Source organism: Aplysia californica, unplaced genomic scaffold (assembly GCF_000002075.1).
Source record: "Aplysia californica isolate F4 #8 unplaced genomic scaffold, AplCal3.0 scaffold00059, whole genome shotgun sequence".
Classification (NCBI taxonomy): domain Eukaryota; kingdom Metazoa; phylum Mollusca; class Gastropoda; order Aplysiida; family Aplysiidae; genus Aplysia; species Aplysia californica.
In genome coordinates this window covers 1,963,367-1,985,579 of record NW_004797329.1, presented here as the reverse complement: position 1 = coordinate 1,985,579, position 22,213 = coordinate 1,963,367, and the positions used below count along the sequence as shown (strand labels likewise).

The 22,213-nt window shown below is 38.7% G+C and overlaps 1 protein-coding gene across 1 annotated transcript; it reads left to right on the top strand.

The window, feature by feature from the left end:
- The first annotated feature begins 207 nt into the window (after positions 1-207).
- LOC101861719 (ankyrin repeat domain-containing protein 13D) lies at positions 208-20,758 on the top strand. The gene is made up of 14 exons (XM_005093185.3): positions 208-433; positions 4,560-4,695; positions 5,850-5,974; positions 6,546-6,591; positions 8,575-8,628; positions 9,517-9,606; positions 10,245-10,431; positions 11,347-11,413; positions 12,207-12,377; positions 12,899-13,178; positions 13,851-14,012; positions 14,832-14,932; positions 15,844-15,917; positions 17,567-20,758. Exons 1-14 carry the CDS (start codon positions 338-340, stop codon positions 17,820-17,822), a joined length of 1,845 nt encoding a protein of 614 aa, XP_005093242.1. The 5' UTR covers positions 208-337; the 3' UTR covers positions 17,823-20,758.
- The last annotated feature ends 1,455 nt before the right edge of the window (positions 20,759-22,213 follow it).

Below are 22,213 nucleotides of genomic sequence, written 5' to 3'. Positions count from 1 at the left end.
TTTCTGGCTCATAGATTATAATATTTTTCTTTGAAACAGAAGTGAAAACTGATTTTCAAAACGCACTTTTCAAGGATTAACACGGAAAAGAAAAGCAAGCAATAAAAAAAATAAGCCATTCATCGGTTCTTGACACTAACAAATGCTACGGCGCCGTAGCCATAGTTTACGACAACCCTCCAAAGGATCGATCTATTTTTACGACATCCGCAATCAAGGTTGGGCTGTAATGAAAACTACGATCGATAGATCATGAGGAAGTGACGGAAAATAAACAATTAAACAGTGGAGTCACCCATTTCTGCGAAACTTTTCTTTCTTTGTTTGTGTGCCAAAGATGGCAGCTAAGACTCTGAAAGATGAATTTCCTATTCATTGGCTCGTCTGGCACAACAGTTTCAGAGAATTAGACGCTGAGCTTGAAAAGAAATTGGTAAGTTTTGATGTCGGTTAGTGACTAAGTGAGCTATGTTTATGACAGAAATCAGATTCTGAAGTTAAAAAGTGGAGATCAGATTCCTGCCTTCAGGCTTTTACTATGAAGTGTTTTGTTGCTAAAAGCAGTCCGTTGGCTACAATTGATGGTTAAGATCTAGAATCTAGATCTAGATATCTAGATAAAGTCTAGGATGCTTTTTCACTCACTGAAAGACACCCACTGAAATTGACTCTTACTTGGTCTCATAAATTTTATTTTGGGGAGAAATTCCATGATATGACCCGCCCCTATTGACTATTGACCCTTGACAATTGAATTGACACTTGCAAGCTAGGGAACAACAGCTAAACTCCATTGGCCGATATAGTAACAGCCGTCTTGTTTGACATTATTGAGGGATTCCCACTTTGTCATCATAAATCTCACTTCCTCTCACTCACTAGATCTAGAATCTAGATCTAGATCTAGATTAGGTTGATTGCTAGTGCGTGGTTCAAGCATCTTGCAAGTACACCACATTGCTTTACATCACACTTGCACTCTCGTAGAGGGGGGCGAGTGTCATCAGTTTGCAGACGACACAGCAGGAGCTTTCACAGCATTAGCATTCGTATCATCACCCCAACCGTCCACCCCCCCCCCCCCCCCCCCCAGACTGCTTTTTAGAAACTGTCTACACTATTTTCTAGTCAACGTTGGCTTACAATTGTCTGTTGCTAAGATTAGCGGGCACAATGAATCCTGAAGAATTTTGGGGGGCTCTCGTGGCCTAGAGGTTAAGGTGTTGTCCTCTCAGTACTCTCATTCAAAAGGTCCCGGGTTCGAATCCGGGTAGCGACCGAAAAATTTTCGTCTCTAAATTTGTCTCCTTTCACTTCATTTCCTGCTCTCTAGCAATGTTCTGTCGTCTGCTTTCGTCTCCTCTTTCTGCCCCCACCCCTCACCTCCTTTGCCCCTTCCTCTGGGCTCCTGATTCTTTCTGCAGCCTTTTTACTGCTACTCCTTCGCTTCTTCTTATTGCTGTCTTTCAGCCACACCCCTGATCTTCTGGTAGGAAAGATTTACAGCTAGCCTTCTCGGACAAGGGCGAAAAATCTCGGAGGGCCCGTGTGTGCAAGATGCGCATGTTAAAGATCCCTTGGTGGTCTAAAATCGATAAGAGTAGGCTTCGGCCGCCACCCGGGCAAAATTCAAAATTTCCTACCAACTGAAAATATTAGGTGTGTCCCGCGCGCTCATATGACCTTATGCAGTTGCGAGCGCCGTAAAACACTTTACTAAAACAAACAAAACAGAACAAACGAAGAATTTTAAAAAAAATATTGCGTCTCGGAATCCCTGTTATAGGCCTGGGCGATTTGTCGTTGTTGGTCCCTCTATGGCCGATTAATTTTACTAGGAGAGAAAGAAAAAAGTGGGGATATGACACATCCCACTTTTAGCTGGATCCCTGTTAACACCAGGCCTGTTATATATATGGATTCCACTTATATACTACACCGATCTCTCTTGCTGCATTTTGTAAAATGCTGAAGGAACTTGGAAGCTGCCAGTGCGAACCGCGGCTACGCAAAATCGTCACTATTTTTTAAATTATAATGATCTAATGACGTGGCGGGCATCTCCCTTGCGAGGTCAAACAAGATGGCTGTTACTATAAATATCGGCCAATGGCACTTAGTTCTTGTTTTCTAGCTATCCGCCTGTTTGATCTGATGATTGATGGACAGTTGATTGAAAAATTGTGTAGATTAAATTTTAACTATATAACAACGTTTACTGCCAGTATATCACGCAGAAGGATATTTAAGCTGCGTCTTTGTTTTAATTAAATTTACATCATGTTCTCTTTTATATTAGGAAAACAGAATTTCAGAAAGAAAGTCAATGAGAAGAGGCCTGTCTGTGTTTTAAAATTCATTCTCGTCTGATAATATTGGCATTATTTTGATCCAATACTTTTGTGTGCATTTCTGACCTTGATATGCCAGTGGAAGTGAGTTCAATGATCTAAGACTATTAAGTTGCAAACATTGTAAATGACAGAGAAGTGAACAAAGATGAAAGGGTGACTTATTTTCTGAGTTCATGAGGGGGTGGGGGGGTTTGGGGGCTGTTACCCAGTGGGGAAATAATGTTTAAAATGTGGAAGTCTTCTGAAAATATAAAACTTTAGGTGCAATTTTTATGCAGCAACAATGCATGGAGGTGCATGATGGATCTGTAGAAATTTTTTTATCTTAAGAGGTAGGTTTTTCTTTTTAAAATGTCATACACCCACTGTCTGCCGTATTCCTTGTTTCTTTAGTTGTTAGTGGATGTTTGAATCGCAGGCCACTCTCTATTTCACCGTTAGCTGAGAAAATGCCTTTATTCATTTTGGCGCCAAAATTTTTTATTCTGCAAAATTGAAAATCCGATCAGTCTACTTGTGTGAAAAAAATCAAAATAAAACTGTGACTGGTTTTTGAATAAAGAAGAATTCAAATTTAGGAATTTGACTCTATTTTTAAATGCTTACGCTTACAACAACCTCTTTTTCTCGAAACTTCTGTGCTGAAAACGGCGTTTTGTCAGTTATCCGCAGAATTGAACTGTTTAGTCCATTCAGCATTGAGGAACTACCTTCAGAAGGTGTCTGTTTCATATTTTAAATTCTATCGTTTAGTAACTTGTAACTTGTCGTTCTATATAAATGTAATGACCCTTCGTCCCGGTCGGAGTAGGTGGGAACAGGAGAAAGTAGGGGATAGCTGGGTCTGGCTGAAGTACGGTGTGACTTTATGTCACTGAGGCGTTACGCTAGCCGTGAAGGCCGACCCGGGTCACCCTGAAACGTTGCTGGCTGAAGGGGCTTGCAAGCCGATGGCGGATAAATCATGCTACGAGACAAACAAAGAAGAACACACTGACTCGTTCAAATGGAAAAAAGACCATGAAAAGTAACGGACAGCGAGCTAGAACAACGATCATTTCCTTGATGACATTTTGTTTTGTACAAAGCCCATTTTCACCCTGCGGGGTTAGCTTAAAAAATGCTGTCTATTGGGCACCCCTCTCCCTATTGTCTCTAGTAACCACTTCATACTGAATATGTACAATGTGGCTTTATACACTCATGGTTTAGCAGGTCCTTGTATTTTGGCGTCGGTGGCCTAGTGGTTAGGCTACCGGACACGTAATCGTGAGGTTGCGGGTTCGGGGGTTTGAGCCGCGGGCCTGACGTTGTGACGTTGGGAAAATCACTTAACACAAATTTTCCTCACTTCGCCCAGGTGGAAATGGGTACCCAGCCATAGACAGTGGAAGATTTTGTCAGTATGTTAGTGTTTTGGAGCCTATAAATGGCCGCTTGCACTGTATGCTTCCCAGGAAGTTGAGGTTGTTTCAGAATGCTCTTGGGTCTGCTGGGGTAATAGTATAGATTGTGAAACGCATAGTGCTTGCTTTTGAGCAGGGATTTGCGCTTTACAAATGCTAGCTATTATTATTTTTATTATTTGGGCGCCATTGAACATTTCGAACGACGCATTAAAAATGTGTCAAGTCCAAAGGAGGGCATGTAGAGCACTGCTCCAAGGAATTTCAGAAAGAATGAAATCGTTATTTTTTAAAAACTCTGTAAAAAATTAGATATTGTTTAAATGTCACAGGGATGAAAAATTAAATGTCAAAGAGAAAGTAAAAAAAAAGGTCAACCAATCTTTTCATTACTTCCTTTACAAGATTTTAAAAAATTGATGAACTTTGCGTTTTTGTGCACTTTTTTATTTAAACCATTTCCGTTTTCAAAACAAGTTTCTTCTTCGTGGATTTTATGTCAAACAAATTCCTTTTGAATGAATTATGTCTCTTCCAAATTACAGCATTCTAGAACAACTTTTGTGCGAGTTATTTCAGAAAAAAAGCTGTACCTTTTTTTTGGATCACCCTGTACATTAGCAGCCTGCACTTAAAAGTGAAATGGTTTCATCTTTACCTTTTTTTGTAAAACTTAAAATCTTTAGGCTGTGCAAAATATGGTGCTGGAGTATTTCTGAACTATTTTGTTGTGAATGAGTCTCTGTTCGTTAGTTTAGTTTCCATATTATATATAATATGCTCATATTTTGTATTTCAGCACGACATAGAACTTGTAGATCCTAGAGGTCGCACGCCTCTTCACTTGTCTGTAACATTGGGCAACTTGGAAAGTGCACGGGTTCTACTTAGGCATGGTGCAAATGCAAATGCTGAAAATAAAGGATACTGGTCAGGTATGTCTTACAACAGCAGTTACTTTAATGTTGCATAGAGTGTGTTGTCAATGTTAGGTCTCGGTACAAGAAGTGCAGCTCTGATGTCTTAAGTAATGTTACTGTATATGTACATTAGTGTGTGCTTGGAGAAAGGTCCCAGTTGTCGGCAAAGCCATTCATTGTTGAGCTATGGAGTGAAATGGCCATTAAAATCATACCAGGTCAAAAATTTGGTTCAGTCAGTTAACCATTTTTTGATACCATATTAAAAATATTTTATATTTTAGTCAGAATATTTTTTAATAAGTTGTTTTTGCGACCTGTTGTTCTTCATCAAAGGTTATAAATGTACTAGAAATTGCGTTTTTCTCCCAACTTGGTTTTCACACCCTGTTTTACCAAATAGGGCTTTTATCTTTAAAACACCTTAAGATATTTCAAAAATTTTTTAATCAACATGTTCAGCATTGAATTTGCAGCTTTGCTACAATAATACTGTGCCCTTATTTCAATATATCCAACATTTCCAACAGCTGGGACTTTTTTCCAGGTGCACACACTGTTTGTCACTTTGTAATTAGTTTGTGTACAGTGATTTTAGCTTCTGTCGTAAGTTTGAATTATTCATGTGGGTGGTTGGCCGGTGCTCTGGTGTGGTTTGCTGCTTCTTTCCTATCAAAACATCTGTCGTCCTGACCTCTCCTCCTTTTTTGTGTTTGTTACCCTCTTGTAACACTTCTAATCTTTGGCACTTATATGACCTTATTGTGTTGCAAGTGCCATAACTAGTAAGTGTGGAGATATTCGTTTTGAGGAATATGTTGAGCATGATGTGATGGGGAAAGTGGAAGGACAACCGTGGTGCTAAATGGGAAACAAGACTGATGGGACGAAAACTTTTTGTAGTATCCTGACAGAGCAGGCACCCTTGCAGAAATTGACTTCTGAACCTCCAAAGACACTTAAAAGCAAAAGTCACAATCCCCTTTACTCAAATTAATTTAGTTACCCCTTTCTTCTCAAATTGACGAATCAATGCCTATTGAGCCCTCTTTTTTTTGCTTCGACCTTGTGTATCCATTCAGCTGTTATCTGTATCAGTATAAAAGTGACCAATCTTGGTTCTTATATATATACTTTAAAGGCTTCTTTCTTTTTGAATGCATCCTCAGCCTTGCACGAAGCTGTTTGCACTGGCGACCCAGAGATGGTACAATTAGTGTTACAGTACAGAGACTTCCAACGCTATTCCAAGAGAACGATCGGTGTACCAGATTTACTTAAAAAACTCCAAGAGGTGAGACAGTGATAGGGAAAATTGTTGGAATCTCCTTCAGTGCATTTTACTCTCCTAAACACTCCAAATTTCAGGCTGTAGTTTCAATATTTTATATGAAATTCTTCCGCACTAAGAAACTGGTTTGAAAATCCAGATGGCCGCCATGGCGACCTATTTTTCAGGAAAAGTCAACAAATTCACCCTTAGTACATGCTATTTACCTATGAACTTTTTGCACAATTGCATGAAAGTGAATAAAAGTAATTTGTTTAGACATTTTTTTTGGGAATGTACGTCTCCCCTTAATATTTGAAAACCGTAATTGAAGTCTGGATCAAGAGTGTTTGTTGACTTGAACGTAAGTCAGTAATGCAGGCAAGCTTTGTAAATTCCTAGAAAGTTCTTGTTTCAGTGTTTAAAATTAAAAAAAAAAAATATAATATAAAACTTTCTGATTATATCAGTTCTGAATTCTGTCTGTGTATACCTAAACTATAGTGAGCTCAGGAAAAAATGTGATGGAAAAGATTTTAAAAATTTTTAATGCCATCATTGTTTTGATAATGCAACAAAATGTGTTTTTTTTCAGTCCCCAGATTTTTATGTTGAAATGAAATGGGAGTTCACCAGTTGGGGTAAGTAGGCACATTTTTGTTCTATCCTATTATTTCGTTAATTTGTATTTATAACATATATGTTGTAGGTTTTACTGAAAAAAGAAAAAGTACTTTGTGTGGTGTCATTGTGAGTGAGGGTATGAAGTAGTCTTGGTTCATTATATATATATATATATATATATAGTAGAGGGTTTTACGGCGCTCGCAACTGCATAAGGTCATATGAGTGCCAGTCGTTCATTGGAATTTTGGGATATTTGGGCTGACTGAGAATGTTTCAAATGTGGTCTGTTGGGATACTGGTACATTTTTAAGAAGTAAAAGTCTTCTTTCTGGTATGAATATTATGAACTGTGGGAAAATATTTATTATTATAATTATTATTATTATTATTATTATTATTATTATTATTATTATTATTATTATTTATTATTATAATTATTATTATATTTATTATTATTATTATTATTATTATTATTATTATTATTATTATTATTATTATTATTGGGGGCTCTCGTGGCCTAGAGGTTAAGGTGTTGGCCTCTCATTCAAAGGTCCTGGGTTCGAATCCGGGTAGCAACCGAAAAATTTTCTTCTCTAAAATTGTCTCCTTTCACCTCCTTTCCTGCTCTCTAGCAATATTCTGTCGTCTGCTTTCGTCTCCTCTTTCTGCCCCCACCCCTTCACCTTATTTGCCCCCTCCTCTGGGCTCCTGACTCTTTCTGCAGCCTTTCTACTGCTACTCCTTGACTCCTTCTTACAGCTGTCTTTCTACCACACCCCTGATCTTCTGGTAGGAAAGATCTACATCTAGCCTTCTTGGACAAGGGCGAAAAACTCAGAGGGCCCGTGTGCAAGTTGCGCATGTTAAAGATCCCCTGGTGGTCTAAAATCGATAAGAGTAGGCTTCGGCCGCCACCCAGGCAAAATTCAAAATTTCCTACCAACTAAAAGTATTAGGTGTGTCCCGCGCGCTCATATGACCTTATGCAGTTGCAAGCGGTGTAAAACACTCTACTATATTTTTAAAAAATTTAAAAAATGTTATTATCATCATCATTATAAATATTAAAATTAGTATTATTTATATGATTATTTACTGTTGTTATTATTTCATGTAATAATAATAATGTCATTATCATCACCATTATAATTATTGTTATTATTGTATTTGTTATTGTCATTATAGATATTACTATTATTATGATTAATTTTATTATCATTATTTCTACTACTGGTATTGTTATTAATGTTGCAGGAGAGCTGTTTATGAGGCTGCCTCTCTTAGTTACTGAAAAAGAATTGTGACGAATTGCCTTGTATGAAGACACAGTCAGACCCGTCCTACTTGGAAATTTGTCATAATTGAATCTCCCTCCTCCCCCCTTTGGTTAATTCCTCTATAATACACCTGTTTAAAATGGAATCCCTCTTAGCCTGGAAATCAAAAGAAAAATTCTTTCCCTTCAGAGGGTTTTGACGTGTTCGGACACGGAGCATGCTTTGCCTGCTCTTTTCCCCAATTTAAAACAAAACTCCCAAGTTTGGTTCCGTCTGCTCTTACCTTTTACCCCCATGCTGCCAGGAGAAGAATGACTTTCAGCACTTTTTAAGGACCCCCTGGCGAGTGTTGAGTTCCTGCGTGCTGTCGGCATCGCTGACTGTTTATGAAGCCACAGCGCCAGAAGAGAGAGAGAGAGAGAGGAGAAGAATGGGGAAGGGGGTGCTAGATGGAGGGGTTGCTGTTACCCTGTCCATGTGAGCCCTGAGCAGTGTAGTTAGACAGGGTGGTGTGGGTGTCCAAGACGCAAAATGTCAAAGGAGGGAATTTTTATCCGGCTTTTTTATGGTTCCACCTTTAGCTGGTTTGACTGTAGTTGAACGTTTTCTAGATTCTAGTGACAAAAGATGAACACACTGTGCCAAGTTAATTTATAATATAACATATGTAGAGGATGATGATGGTGACGTAATATATGTCTAATCGTTTTTTATTTCCAGTGCCTCTCATTTCCCGAATGTGCCCCAGTGATACATACAAAGTGTGGAAGAAAGGTTGGTGTTTGCACCAGAAATTTCAGTTTGACTCTGACTCTAGATAATTTTGTAAGAGACTCAAATACGCGGAACACATATATATAATGTCTGTCGTGACGAAATCGAGCACTCGTCGATTTTGATCCTCATTTTTCAGTAAAATCCACACGGAAGTGTGTTTTGAATGGATATTAAAGGTGTTGAGACAAAAGAATTTGATAAAAATTGTCCAAAGTTGCCATAGCGAGGAAAAATGTTTTTTTTTTCAATTTCAATATTTTGCGAGTGCCTCATTTCTCCATGATGCCACACAGGTTCAGTATTTGTTTGCTCATATTGCTCTGTCACTAAAGTTGATGGGTTGTGGACTACTTATGAAGACCTCAATGAAAAAACAATCATCGAAGCAAACAACGCAAAATTATTGACTTTTTGCACGATCACAAGGGGACATAGTTTATATAGGTCTTGAAAGGATGGGGGGTGCGACTTGTAATTCTACTGCTTTACTTTCCTTCTGTCTGTCTGTCTGTCTGTCTGTCTGTCTGTCTGTCTGTCTGTCTGTCTGTCTGCACCAAATGAATGTTATTGTGTGTATTCTGATATGCTTCTCTTTACTGAAACTCAAGCTAAACCTGTCTTCATTTGTTGCCTGAGGAGTTTTAGCTTTTGAAAAGAAAAAAAAAAAAAAAGACTTTTTGGGAAAAAGTTGAATTGTGTTTTAAGGTTGTGTTCACATGCTTAGGCTTGATACATTTCAGGCCCGCCGTGTACTGAACAGCCATACTTTCAGGATTAGCTCAATGAAGGTCCACAGTGTTATTGTTTTACAACAATTTTTCTATTTCTTCCTGACTAAATGACTATGTTAAAAATACATGACATTTTTTGTGGGGATATTTTCAGGTTCCAGTGTGAGAATAGACACCACTCTGCTTGGCTTTGACAACATGACGTGGCAGAGAGGCAGTCGCAGTTACATTTTCAAGGTTACAGGTACTGACAAATTTTTCATTGGTATCATCTTAAAGTTTGTTCATTTGCTTTGCATTAGATGAAAAAAAGTAACCATTTATCTTGAATTAAAGTCGAGATATTTGCCATTGAAGGAGATGGGGGTCGCCTGGCTTCCGAAGTAAAATTGTGGATGGTTGGCGGGTGCTCTGGTGTGGTTTGGTTCTTCTTTCCTATCAAACATCTATCGTCCTTATCTTCCCTTCTTCTTCGATTTCATTATTTTTACGAGCGACTGATTTCACTACGATGCCTCACATATTTTTAAATCACACATGTGGATTCACCTTGCTCCCCATTCATCCAAGGCTGCCTGCACCCTGTGATTCTTGTTTCTCGATTTGCAAAGATGCCTCTCATCACAATGATTACATTTTACCACAGTGGTTTTTCTTGCAGAAATAATCTATGGAGAGCACTATGATATAATCTAACACGCAGTTCAAATTATTTTAAAGCTCTAATTGTAAGTAGGTCAGTTGGCACAAACAGTGCTTAAGATGAGAGGTATTACTAGAGAATAACATATAAAGAAAAGAATGAGGAAAGAAAAGGTATTTGACAGGAAAATAAAGGAGATTCTTTAAGTGTTTTTTTTTTCTTGTTTTCCTTTTTCTCAGGAGACAACGCAGCCTCTATCATGGAAGTGGATCACGACATTCATGAAGTTTACCAAGAGACGATTCGTGTCCTCCCGGCTACTGCTGACTCGTCCGTCATGCGACCTTCGGAGGACGCTGTCGCGGCTCGTCTGACATCGCCTGCCTGCACCACTTACATAGATACAGATAGAATATCTTTTGAGAGGTCAGCGGGTTTGTGTAGTGTTTCTGATCATGTCTCTTGTGGTTGCAACAGTTATTTTGATTTTTTAAATGATTGTGAAGCGCATTAAGCATGCTGTAGAGTGTGGATATGGGCCATTTACATGCAATTATTATTATAATCATTTATAGTTATTATCACTTTTAATATTATTATTACTATTATTATTGTTAGTATTATTATTATCATCATCTTTATTTTAGTATTTTTACAGGGGTTTTCTGCAGATTTGAATGTTACGAACCTCTTCCCCTGTTTATTTGCCTTCATAGCTGTCTGCTCCCTCAGGATCTTGAGTTTGTCAGTTGTCTTCTCTCAAGCTCATATAGCCAAATTTTCTTACTTTGCAGGTACATATACAGTCAGGCACTGATAACACAAACTCGTAAAACTCGAAATCGCTGATAGCTCGTACACTTTGCCATTCCCCAACTGATGTCTCTTTAATTTTCCGTTATCGGTTGACCATAACTATGGCTGTGTCGCACACAATTTTCTGTTATCGGTTGACCATAATTATGGCTGTGTCGAACACATTTGTCTATCCCTGGCGTGTTTGAGTTATCAGTGCCTGTCTCTACAATTGTAGAAACTTCAACCGAGAATACTACATCAGAGATATTGTCGTGGGTGGTTGGCTTATGCTCTGGTGGGGTTTGATGCTTCTTTCCTGTCAAACAACAATCATCTTTATCCCTCCTCCTTTTTTGTGTTTGTGTTTGTTACTCTCTTATAACATCTCTAATCTTTGGCATGTATATGACCTAATTGTTTTGCAAGTGCCGTATAAAACACTGAAGAAAAAAAAATCCAACCCCGATATGTTTTTGGAATTGTATGATGAATTAGAACCTTGGATGGCAAGTTCTGATCTCTTTTCTATTTCTTCATTTACAGAAGCAAATCAGGCATATGGGGATGGCGAAGTGACAAGACGGAGTCGGTGAATGGGTATGAATGTAAGGTATGTCGAGGTTTTGTCTTTGGATGTTGTTTCTATGGGGCGGGTGGTGTGGGGTTGCTCTGGTGTGGTTTCTCCTTCTTTCATATCAAAACTTATTGTCCTTATCTCTCTTCATTCTTTTTTGTGTTTGTTACTCCTGTCATGTGACACCTCTAATCTTCGATACTTATACGACTTGATTGTGTTACAAGTTCCATAAAACTCTTACTAAAACATGTTTCTGTCGCTAATTAATTGTATGGACTCCCTTACTGATTGATGGAAGTCAAGCGACTTTTCTGTTTGGTCATATATCATGTCAATGAACTTGGGTTACTCTGTGTCTCTTAATTTTCTGTTGACTTTTTATTTTTCATGTGGGATTGGTCATGCCAAATCTTATGTTTGAGTCATTTACATTTGTCTTTTGTTCTGAACTATTGCAAATTCTATTTAATTTCCTAAAAATGTGAATGGAGTAAGTTCTTACCAATCTTATGTATGTGATTTTGGCACATTGTTCATTACATTTTCATATAAGCGACAGGAACAAACATTTCTTTTTCTTAATGATAGTAATTATTAGAATAAATTATATTCATGGAGTATCATCTATTGCCACTTGATTGTGGGCTGTGTATGTGCTTATCTGTATCAATTTTCTTTTCGAGGAAAAAAATCAGGAACGTAGTGGATTCAAAGTCATGATCTTATAGATGCATGTCAAGTGAAACAGCACAACCTTTAGGCTACCCAGACCACTAAAGAATGAGACCAGTTGTGTGTAAGTTCACTCATTTTTGATTTGTGACAGGTTTTCACGGCGAACAATGTGGAGTTGGTCACAAAGACTCGAACCGAGCATCTAGCAGCAAAAGACAAGGTGAAGGCCAAGAAGTCGAGTAGCAAGACGCCGTTAGAGTCTTTCCTCGGCGCCACAGAGGAAACCATGACCACCACCACCAGCAGCAACAGCCTTGACGCAGTAAGTCTTCTTCTTCTTTGCTTTCTCTTACTAGATCCCAGGGGTAGCCGACTGCTGGTTCTTCAACCTTCAACCTGCAACTGAATTTGACAAATGTGGCCATTTTTCTAACTTTGTAGGGTCTCTTCCCTTCAAGTAGTCACATTCTGATTTTTAAGGTTCTCTATATGTTTTTATACTGACTAGAGTATTTTCCATTTTGGCAGGAATTAATTTTGAATTTAGCAGGGATGGGGGCCAAAGCCTACTCTTATCAGTTTTAGAACTACCAAGACACCTTTAATGCAGTAAATGATGCTTATGTCGTTTAATTTTTATTTTCTGTTCTTTTTTAAAATAAAACAATTGGTGACAAAAATGAAATAAAATTCCTCTTTAATTGACAAAAGTACAATAAATATCCATTTGTAATGATCCCTGTGGAGAAATTTGGTTTAAGTTCAGTTGACTTTCTTTGCTAGGATTGGTGTGTCCATAGTTGTAGACTCTCTTCACTAGAATTGAATGTATTCCTCCTTCAGATGTCCACGTCGATATCGTACAACCCTGGTAACATCAGCCCAGAGGAGTACTTCAGCCACGTGATTGACCTTGGCGACAAGGACATAGGCCGGCCCATCGAGCAGAGCAGTAAGGTGCAGAAGTTCAAGGCCAGCCTGTGGCTGTGCGAAGGCTACCCACTGTCCCTCCAGGAGCAGGTCATTCCGATCATTGACCTCATGGCTCAGAGCAACGCGCACTTCGCCAAGCTCAGGGACTTCATCACCCTCCAGCTGCCCGCCGGATTCCCCATCAAAATTGGTGAGTGCGCAGAGAGTTGCGAACCCCTTCCACATGCCCATTTATACACGAAAGCCACATTAGGGATTCAAACCGGATTCTCCATCAAAATTGGGTAGTGAACAGAGAGTTATGAACTTCTTCCACATGCCCATGTAGACACAAAGCCACATTAGGGATTCAAATTTGTTTCCCATCAAAACCGGTGAGTGCTCAGAGAGTTATGAACACCTTCTGCATGCCCATATGTACCTGAAGCCCCTTTAAGGATTCAAACCACAGTCATCCACATTGTATCCCAGTATGAACCCAACTGATCTAAAGATGTAGTAGCCTCCTCACTTTTTTTTAGAAGTGCATGTGCAATTGAATAGTTATCTTCAGTTGCATTATCATATGATCGTATGCAGTTGCGAGCCCTGCAAAACTTCCCAATGCTATCTTGAGTTGTCAAGAACACATCTGATAAACGGCCGGAAATGTGTCTTTTATTTTGTCTTTTGAGATGAGCACCAAGTTTTTTTTTAGTCTGGCGTGTTGTAGTTTGCTCCGTCTTTCCCATGAAACGCCTATTGTTCTTATCTCTCCTTTTTTTAAATGTTTGTTGCTCTTTCGTAACACTTTTAATCTTCCGAAACTCTTACTAGCATAAGAAAAAAAATTACAAACAAACATAAATGTTTACTCTTGCAGAGATCCCATTGTTCCATGTGCTGAACGCACGCATCACTTTCGGCAATATCCAGGCGAGTGAGCAGGAGGCCCGTTACGTGACCACGGTGAAAACGCCTGAACAGATCACTTGTAGCATAGAGGAGGAGTGCTTCAATGCTCCAGCCAGCTACGGGAGACTGGGTGAGTTCTAGTCGATCTATCTTACAGAGCATGGACATTGAAAGGTCACCATGGCTTGTGACACCCCATATATTTAATAATTTTTGTGTTTTTATCATCATTTGTTGTTGAATAACATTGCATCATCATAATTATCATCGAATTTGTCAACGTTTAACATAAAAATCATAGATTTGATAGAATTAATTTTTGGATTAAAATTTTCAGTGTCTTTATCTAACTCCATGCTGAATAGTATTACAGATCACAGGCATTCAGATACCTCAGAGGAGACTGACAAAAAAAACTGGAAAGAAGTAGTCCTTTGTTTTGCCTGTTACTGTTTGCAAAAATATCACCACTTTTCCTCATTTTCAAATTGTGCTATCCTTTTGACTAAGCAATCACAACAGTCTTTAAGGAGGAACTAAATTGTAACTAGAAAAAGTAACAATGTAAAGTCTACCATCTGCACAGTGGCGGCCGACAGTGGCACTGTTTGTAAACTGTTCTGTATTTGTGTAATAGTGTGTATTTATGTATGTATTTATGCATGTATGTATTTATGTATGTACGTATCTATAATCATGTATTTATGTATGTATGTTTGCCATTGTAAAACAAAGTGCCCTTCTGGGACAAATAAAAGTGTAATTTATTTATTATTATTATTATTATTATTATCTATGAAACTAACCTTATCATAACCCTGTGTTGACTATAGCTTATCCATCACGTGTACCATGCTGTACTAGTCAGATAAAGTCAATGTGATAGGATTGGGTAAGGGGGAAAAGAAAAAATAACTGAGTAATCACATTTAGCCTGTCACTTATTCAGGTGGAGATGGACATCACGAACGTCTGAGAGATGAAGATGATGAACTTCTACAGTTTGCCATACAGCAAAGTCTGGTGGAACAAGGGACGGAGAATGAGCAGGTAAGGCCCACGTGGTTTAATAAGAATGATAATAATAATAATAATAATAATAATAGTAATGGGGATTGACATGTTTTTAGCACCTAATTCTGAGAAGGCTCAAAAAGCTGTTCAATGCAGAATCATCACTCAATTTAGCTGACGAATCGAAGGACAGAAAATGCACAAGGTGATACCATTTAACAACAGCAACAACAAACATACACACACATACTCAGTGGGTGGTTGGCAGGTGCTCTGGTGTGGTTTGCTCCTTCTTTCCTATCAAACATCTATCTTCTTTATCTCCCCTCCTTTTTTTTTGTGTTTGTTACTCTCTTGTAACACCTCTAATCTTCGGCACTTATATAACCTTATTGTGTTGCAAGTGCCGTAAAACTCTTACTAAACTAAACACATACTCATACACACATACATACACACGTGCACACCTACACACACACACACACACACACACACACACACACACACACACACACACACACACACACACACACACACACACACTCACACACACACACCCTCACACACACACACACACACACTTTCATTCTCTGTCTATAGCTGGGTACCCATTCAAATCTGGGTGAAGTGAGGTAAATTCGTGTAAAGTGCCTTTCCCGAGGACACAACTTTGGGCCTTTGATGGGGTTTGAATCAACAATGTTTCAGTTGGGAGCCCAACAGCCTAACCACTAGACCATCAATGCACTCATCAGATGATGTTCGTTTGATCAAGGGACACTCCCACACCCCCTACCCCGAAAAAAAAAATCGCCTGGGGTAAGCTTTAAAAAAAATTTTAGTCTCCCTTCTCAGTCCTCCCTAGCCAGAGGCATACAGCATGGCAGCCTGTTAAGTACTCAACCTTCATATTTCATATTCCAGTCCTTTAATAAAAAACATTTCAGGTCACCTTCTACGAGGCTCTGAACAAAGGCAAAGACGGGGGACCCATGGAAGATGAGGACAAAATGTTGCAAAGGTATGCGCTTCCCTCCCCAGATATTTAACACATAATACCCTAAGGGTCAGGACGGGAAGTCCATTGTTAGATCCTAAGCTAGGGGAAGGAACCCACCTCCCGTGAATACAAGCGTTTGAAAAACGCATTTTAAAAATGCTTAATTATAACAAATTCCACAAATCCTGAAAAATAAAAGTTAAAACGAATAATGAATGTAGTTTTAGAAAAATATAACTTTATGTATGGGCAAGCTGTTGGAAATGTTCTAACTTTAGTTCAATCGGGGTGTCCGACCCATCACTCTCACTCTCAGCCTCGGGGTCGGACCCTAGATCTAAATTCTAGATTTTCTACGCCTGATCAATCTGAATCGCCCCAAACTCTTGCTACATTTTCATCAAAACCCGAGTCATCTGATATGCCATATGCATGTTTTTGCTCAAATCCATCGTTATTTCCTTTTTCGAATTCAATTGTGTTGCTTTTCAACAAGTCGAGACACCTACGAAGTGTCGGTAACGCGATCGAACTTCTATCGGCTGTAATACTAAAACTACTGGCCAGAAAAATTTTGTTTCGGTATCATACGAAAGAAGAAACTTTTTGCAATAACTATGCCAATCAAAATCTCGGCCCCAGAGTCTTGTCAAGGCGAGACTTTGTTTCTAAAGACGCTTGGTTGGCGCGGGCGGATCCGGGCGAGTCAGGGTGGAGCGTGTAAGGGGATTCCTGGGCGAGTTTGGGTGTAATGTGGTAAATAATGAAAGAAAAACTGGCCATTTTTCTAACAATTCGTGTTTATTCATATTTGGTTTGATGGAAGTTTTCTCACCCCTCTAGATTAGCATCTGGTGTAGCATTTCAGCGCTTCCCTGTCGCACGCAGGTGACGTGAGTTTGATTCTCAAGTTAGGAGAAGTTCTTATCGAGTATATTGGTCTTTTTACTTGGATGTTGTAACTCTCTCAGCCCAGGTTGGCCGTTACAGGCTGTCAGGGTCGGAAGCCAGCCTCCTAAATGATCTAAATTATGTTAAGGTCTTAAAAAACATACATTTTAAATTTAAAAAATTAAACTTTGGCATTTGATATAGGCTTCCTGGCCTACCTTTAACCTACTTTTGCAGTAGAGTGGTAGCGTCTGTTCCTCCTACTTCTTCTCAGTGTTGGTTTAATCCTGATTTATTTCACATAAATTGTGGCTTTGGTCACTCTGTTTACCGTAAACTACAATGTTTACCGTAAACTACAACTCAAATTTGGAACATTTCCCTTCCCCTTCTTTCAATGCTGCTGATGCCAGCTTTCTGTGGTGCTCCGTCTTTTAAAAAACGATGCTACTAAAGTTTTCCTTGTAAACCATGGACACTGTTGTGCCAGTTCACCATTAGCTACTGTTTTAGTTGGATGCTGCTCCGTCATTCAAAGAAGAAAAGCTAATTTTGACCTTGTAAAATATGGACACTGTCTTGCGAATTCACAGTTACCTTCGACTCTAACTAAGGAACAGTGGAGGGTGCCACTGGTAGGTCCTAATTCTTTACTTCCCCTTTGTTGTTTCTGTCTGTCTGTCTTACTTTTTCCCAGCACTAAATAACCATTATTGTGTGATGTGCTTCTCTTTACTCAAACAAACAAACAAAAGAACATTCTTGATTGTCTCCTTCAGAGCCATCGCTGCCAGCTTCCAGTCCGGTGGTATGGATGGCTCAGAAATCACCGCCAATCCTGGCTTCGAGAAAAATCACAGGCCCCTACCGCCGCAGCCCCGCCCTCCTCAAGGCCTTGCTTCGGAAGAGGAGGATGACCAGCTGAGGATGATCCTTGAGTTGTCCAAGAAGGAGCAGGAGGAAGAAGAGAGGAGGAGGAAAGAAGAAGAAGAGGAGCTTCAGAAAATTCTAGAGCTGTCTCTCATGGAGAAGTGATCCCATTCAGTCATCTGTCATTGGTGTTGTGCGTGAAGTGGCCATGCATGAGATTGTCGATGAAAAAAAAAAATTGCAAGATTGTCTCGTTCTAGAAATTTTTTTTTTTCCTTGAGAGCCTAATTGTTTTAATTGTGCAGATGTTGAGAATGAATATAATGATACAAGTCTGCTCCTAGATACATCATGAGAAATTTTATCTGTATCTCATCTCCTTGGTAGGAAGTCAAGTTAGTTTATTCTTCAAAATTATTTAGTAGTTTCGAACTATAGTTAACCCCTTGCCTGCTCTGTGGGCTTACCTGGTACGCCCTAATAATTCACTCCCGTGTGCGCTGCAGGCGTACCTGAAAAAACCCTGTTTTGTTTCGTGCATATCTTCACTTCTACATAGTTTTGAATAACACGAGTTACATCCCTGTATTCTCTGTCCACTTACCGATGTGATCATGCCTGTTTTTAGGCTATTAGTCCCGGGATTTGAATGTAGCTAAAACAAAGAGACACGGTGTGTAGTGTGTTGTGCGCGAATGACCAAGTCAGTCTGCCTCTCCTAGGTTTTTGCATGCAGTCTACATTCGCCACGATGGCTTCGCAAATGTTGACTAGGCCAATGGATTAGGTTATTGCAGAAATTTATCAAACAAAGATTTCAATATATATTCCTCTGAAAAAGGTTTTTGTCTTAGATGTAATCTCCGAGATGACGAGGAGGCGAAATTTTTTAAAATCCCACTTTCACGTGCCAAATTGTTCTACAGAATACTTATACCTAAAAATGAGTCACACCAATGGATTGTGTGTTCATTTCTCTTTTATTTGACATAGACTTTGCTATATCTAGTGCTTATAGTAAGCGAGCTATAGCCATTCAAAAAGCAGATCGTGTCCTACACAGCCACTGTGGAAATTTCCTTAGCACATGCCGTGGACTTATGATTAGCAGTCAAGGGGTTAAAAGTATTAAGTTTAGTTTCTCTTTTATTCTGAGGACAGAAGCATTGACAACAAAGACAGTTTGAACTTTCAAGGGGTGATATGGCTCTATGAGTGTGCATCATGTATAAATGCGTGTTTTTCCTAGAAGTACAAGCAAAAGAATTTTGATGAAAGAGGCCTCGAATTTCCAGTGAGTAAAATTTTAGTGAAGTGATGTAGAAAGGTTTTGTTTTTTTCTGCCTCCTTTAGAATAAGCTTTCTCACACTTTGCCAGCTTGCGATCAACATCATCATTATTTTCATTGCTTGAATGTAGATAAGAATGAAAAATGAAAATGATTTGCTCAGAGTCTGGGTGGAGAGTTTACTGACTGGCTTGCCTGTCATCCTAGAAAATCAAAGGAGATGCTTTCTAGTCCTCGTTCGAAAAGCCACTGCTTGTGTATGTCAAGTATATATATCTATATATATATAGATTGATGTATTGTGCAATGCAAGTTGGTTCTTATTTGTTCACAATTTTCTGTTTCCGAGCTGAAGAATCTACTATACTGATTGTAGCAAAAGTCTTTGCTGTTTATTTTCTCTACTTTTTTCTTAATTTGACAAAGTCGTAGCGAAGGTTGTCTTTGCTAATTATTTTCCCCCCAACTTTTTCTTACTCAGACAAAGTTGTTTTTGTTTTCCCTCTGTTAGCAGTCTTCATAGCCAGAAATGTGATGGAAATATGTGAATACTTATTGTGCTTGCTTGTGTCCAGCCAAAGCTCAATTTGTCTTATGTGGTGACCAAAATCTTTGTACATTATAACACTGTTTTGGGATTACTTTTATGTTCTTGCCTGTGTTTATGTAGGCACATTTGTATGTGAATGGAAACGCTTCAGTGTGTGTGTGTGAGTGTTTGTGCACGTTTCTTTGTCTCAAACGTGTTGCCAATTTCTTAATTAATTTCAATAATGTGATATGATATGAGTTCTTTATATCTATTTTAATTAGTCTTAATCTGAGAGGTGGAGGTTACCCAGATCAGCTTTCTGAAACTCTCTGAATCGGATCCTTTTTTTCAGGTTTCATCCTCCTATGAATATGTCACTGCAATGGTTCAGTTTGTCTGAGGAGAAGCTGGAAATATCTCAAGAATTTTATTTTCTTCCAAGGGAAGGGTTGAAATAAGAACTTTTTTTTTCTTGCAGATTTACTTTCTCTATGAAAAGGCTTCTGTCTACCTTTATGGTTTGTGAGAGTGCTTTTCAGCTTTTCTGTATCCGAGATACACTGTAAATGTACAGACGCAGGTATGTAGATTGGGAGGCTTCTGCTGTTCTTGCTTTCTTTAATTAAATTTCAGCCTTTTTAAAAACTTATTTTTTTATTTTTTTATTTATTTATTTGTTTATTATTTATTTATTTATTTATTTGTTTATTATTTATTTATTTATTTAAGTTTTTGTTGGTTTTGTGGGTTGTTTTTGAAATTGGGGGTGGGTGGGGCGAGGAGGGGGGGGGCTCAGTTGGTATCATGCTGACTACAATACGGTTGACTCTGGTTTGAATCCCTTTCAGGATGTTTGAGAACTTGAAGTGTTTGGGAGTGTCCTTAGTTCTCCACCCTCATTGCTCAGTCCTGTCGGAGATGGACTTCACTTTCGAAAGTACCAACTCATAAATAACTTGCATTGTTGAAACGGCCTTGAGCCCATCAACGATACAACAGTTATTTCGTGCGAAATTTGCGGGATTCATCAAGAGGACTGTGAGCCTTTCAGTTCTCAAGGGGTTTGTCCTGAACAATCTTCAATGAAGGTGCAATATTTTCAATCTCGTTCAAGGTGTAGAAACACCTACCCTACTTTTTAAAAAAGATTTTTTTTTGTTATGCTCAAAGAAAGTTTTCCGTCATATTTAGAGTAGGTAAATATCCAGAAGGCATTCAGTCTTGATCATTGCCAACGTTGTCCAACAGTAGTGATGATGAGAATTTTCACAGGAAAGCGAGAGTGCTATCCTTATTAGTATTAGATCCAGATGTTATTTGTAAATGTGACCATAACAGATTTAGACAAGTTTCTATAACCAGACATCTGTAAATTCCCTTTGTCTCTTAGGTCGAGTTTGAATGCGTAGAAAAAAATACTGATATACTTACTATTTGATGAACGACTTTAGTCTTGATCGCTCAGTGATCTATTTTTGCTTAGATCTATGCTCATAGCATCGGTAGGGTTGTAGGTGAGGCAGCACTGGTTCTCTGTGCGCCTGAATGAAATTTGTTGCCTGACTTGACTCATAATTGGGCTATTCCGCAGAAACTGACGGGACATTTGGACTTTACTTTCATCCAACGTAACACTAATTCAATATCAATCAATTTATTTTAACTTTAAATTAACAGAACTTTTTAAAGACATATTCAGAATGGTATTAAATGCAGTCATTTGTAAAAAAATTAAAGTAGGTTGTGCAAATTCTGTGACATGTTAAGTTTTGGTAACTGACGGGACAGAAAAAACACCTCGTTTGTCCCGTCAGTTACTGAAACGAAAGTATAGTCCAAATGTACTGCTTGTTACCGTGGAACAGCATTATTTTGAATTCTGCTGTGTTTGAAATCACTAGTTCACAGTTTTGCTTTGTAGTGTGGTGAAATAATTTCACTGTATTGTGTAACACTTAATTAAGTATATAATGAATGGGCTTTTGCTTTGTAGGTAGTAGTTTAGAAAAGTCTAGTGCAGCTAAAGAATTTGTCCTCACAATAGATCAAATACTCACCTTGTTTTGGGCATGCTTCCATTTTTTGGGGGGGGGGGTTTTCTGTCCAATCCTTGACACAAATCAGATGCCCTTGCACTCTGTTGTTGTCCTTTATGAGGGTTTTGCCTCTATATGGGTCATGTCGGGGCTGCACTTTTCCCTCTCTGGGTTCTGTCGGTGAGACTTACCCTAACCATATCTTTTTGTTCTTGTTTAGGCCTTAGATTTTTTTGTTCGTTGTTCAACGGCTCATTCCAGACACACATAGAGATTTAAACATCACCTAGATATGGATGGCTGGTGTGTCTATAAATAAATCAATGGAATAGTTTAGGCACACCATTTGCTCAGTGGATATCATCATGTTGGGGTATGATGCAGATGATCTTGGTTTGGACCCCTAATAGAGCATTCTTGAGCTTTGGTCGTTTAGGGAGTTTTCCAGGCTTTCGGCCTACTATTTTTTTCCTCTTCACTGATTTTCTTCAGAAGATGTGTCCAAAACATATCCAGTGTGTCTGAGCTTTGGAGTTTGTGAATAGCTTTGACTAACAGTAACAGTTGACTTCTGTTGGTTTATGTGTAGACAGTTTTGTACAGCTCGATGGTTTAATTTATTCAGGTGTTTATAGTGCTTATGTTGAGAAGCACACTCACTGATATGAACTGGAGGCTTTTTTTGCGGTCTCCACTGAA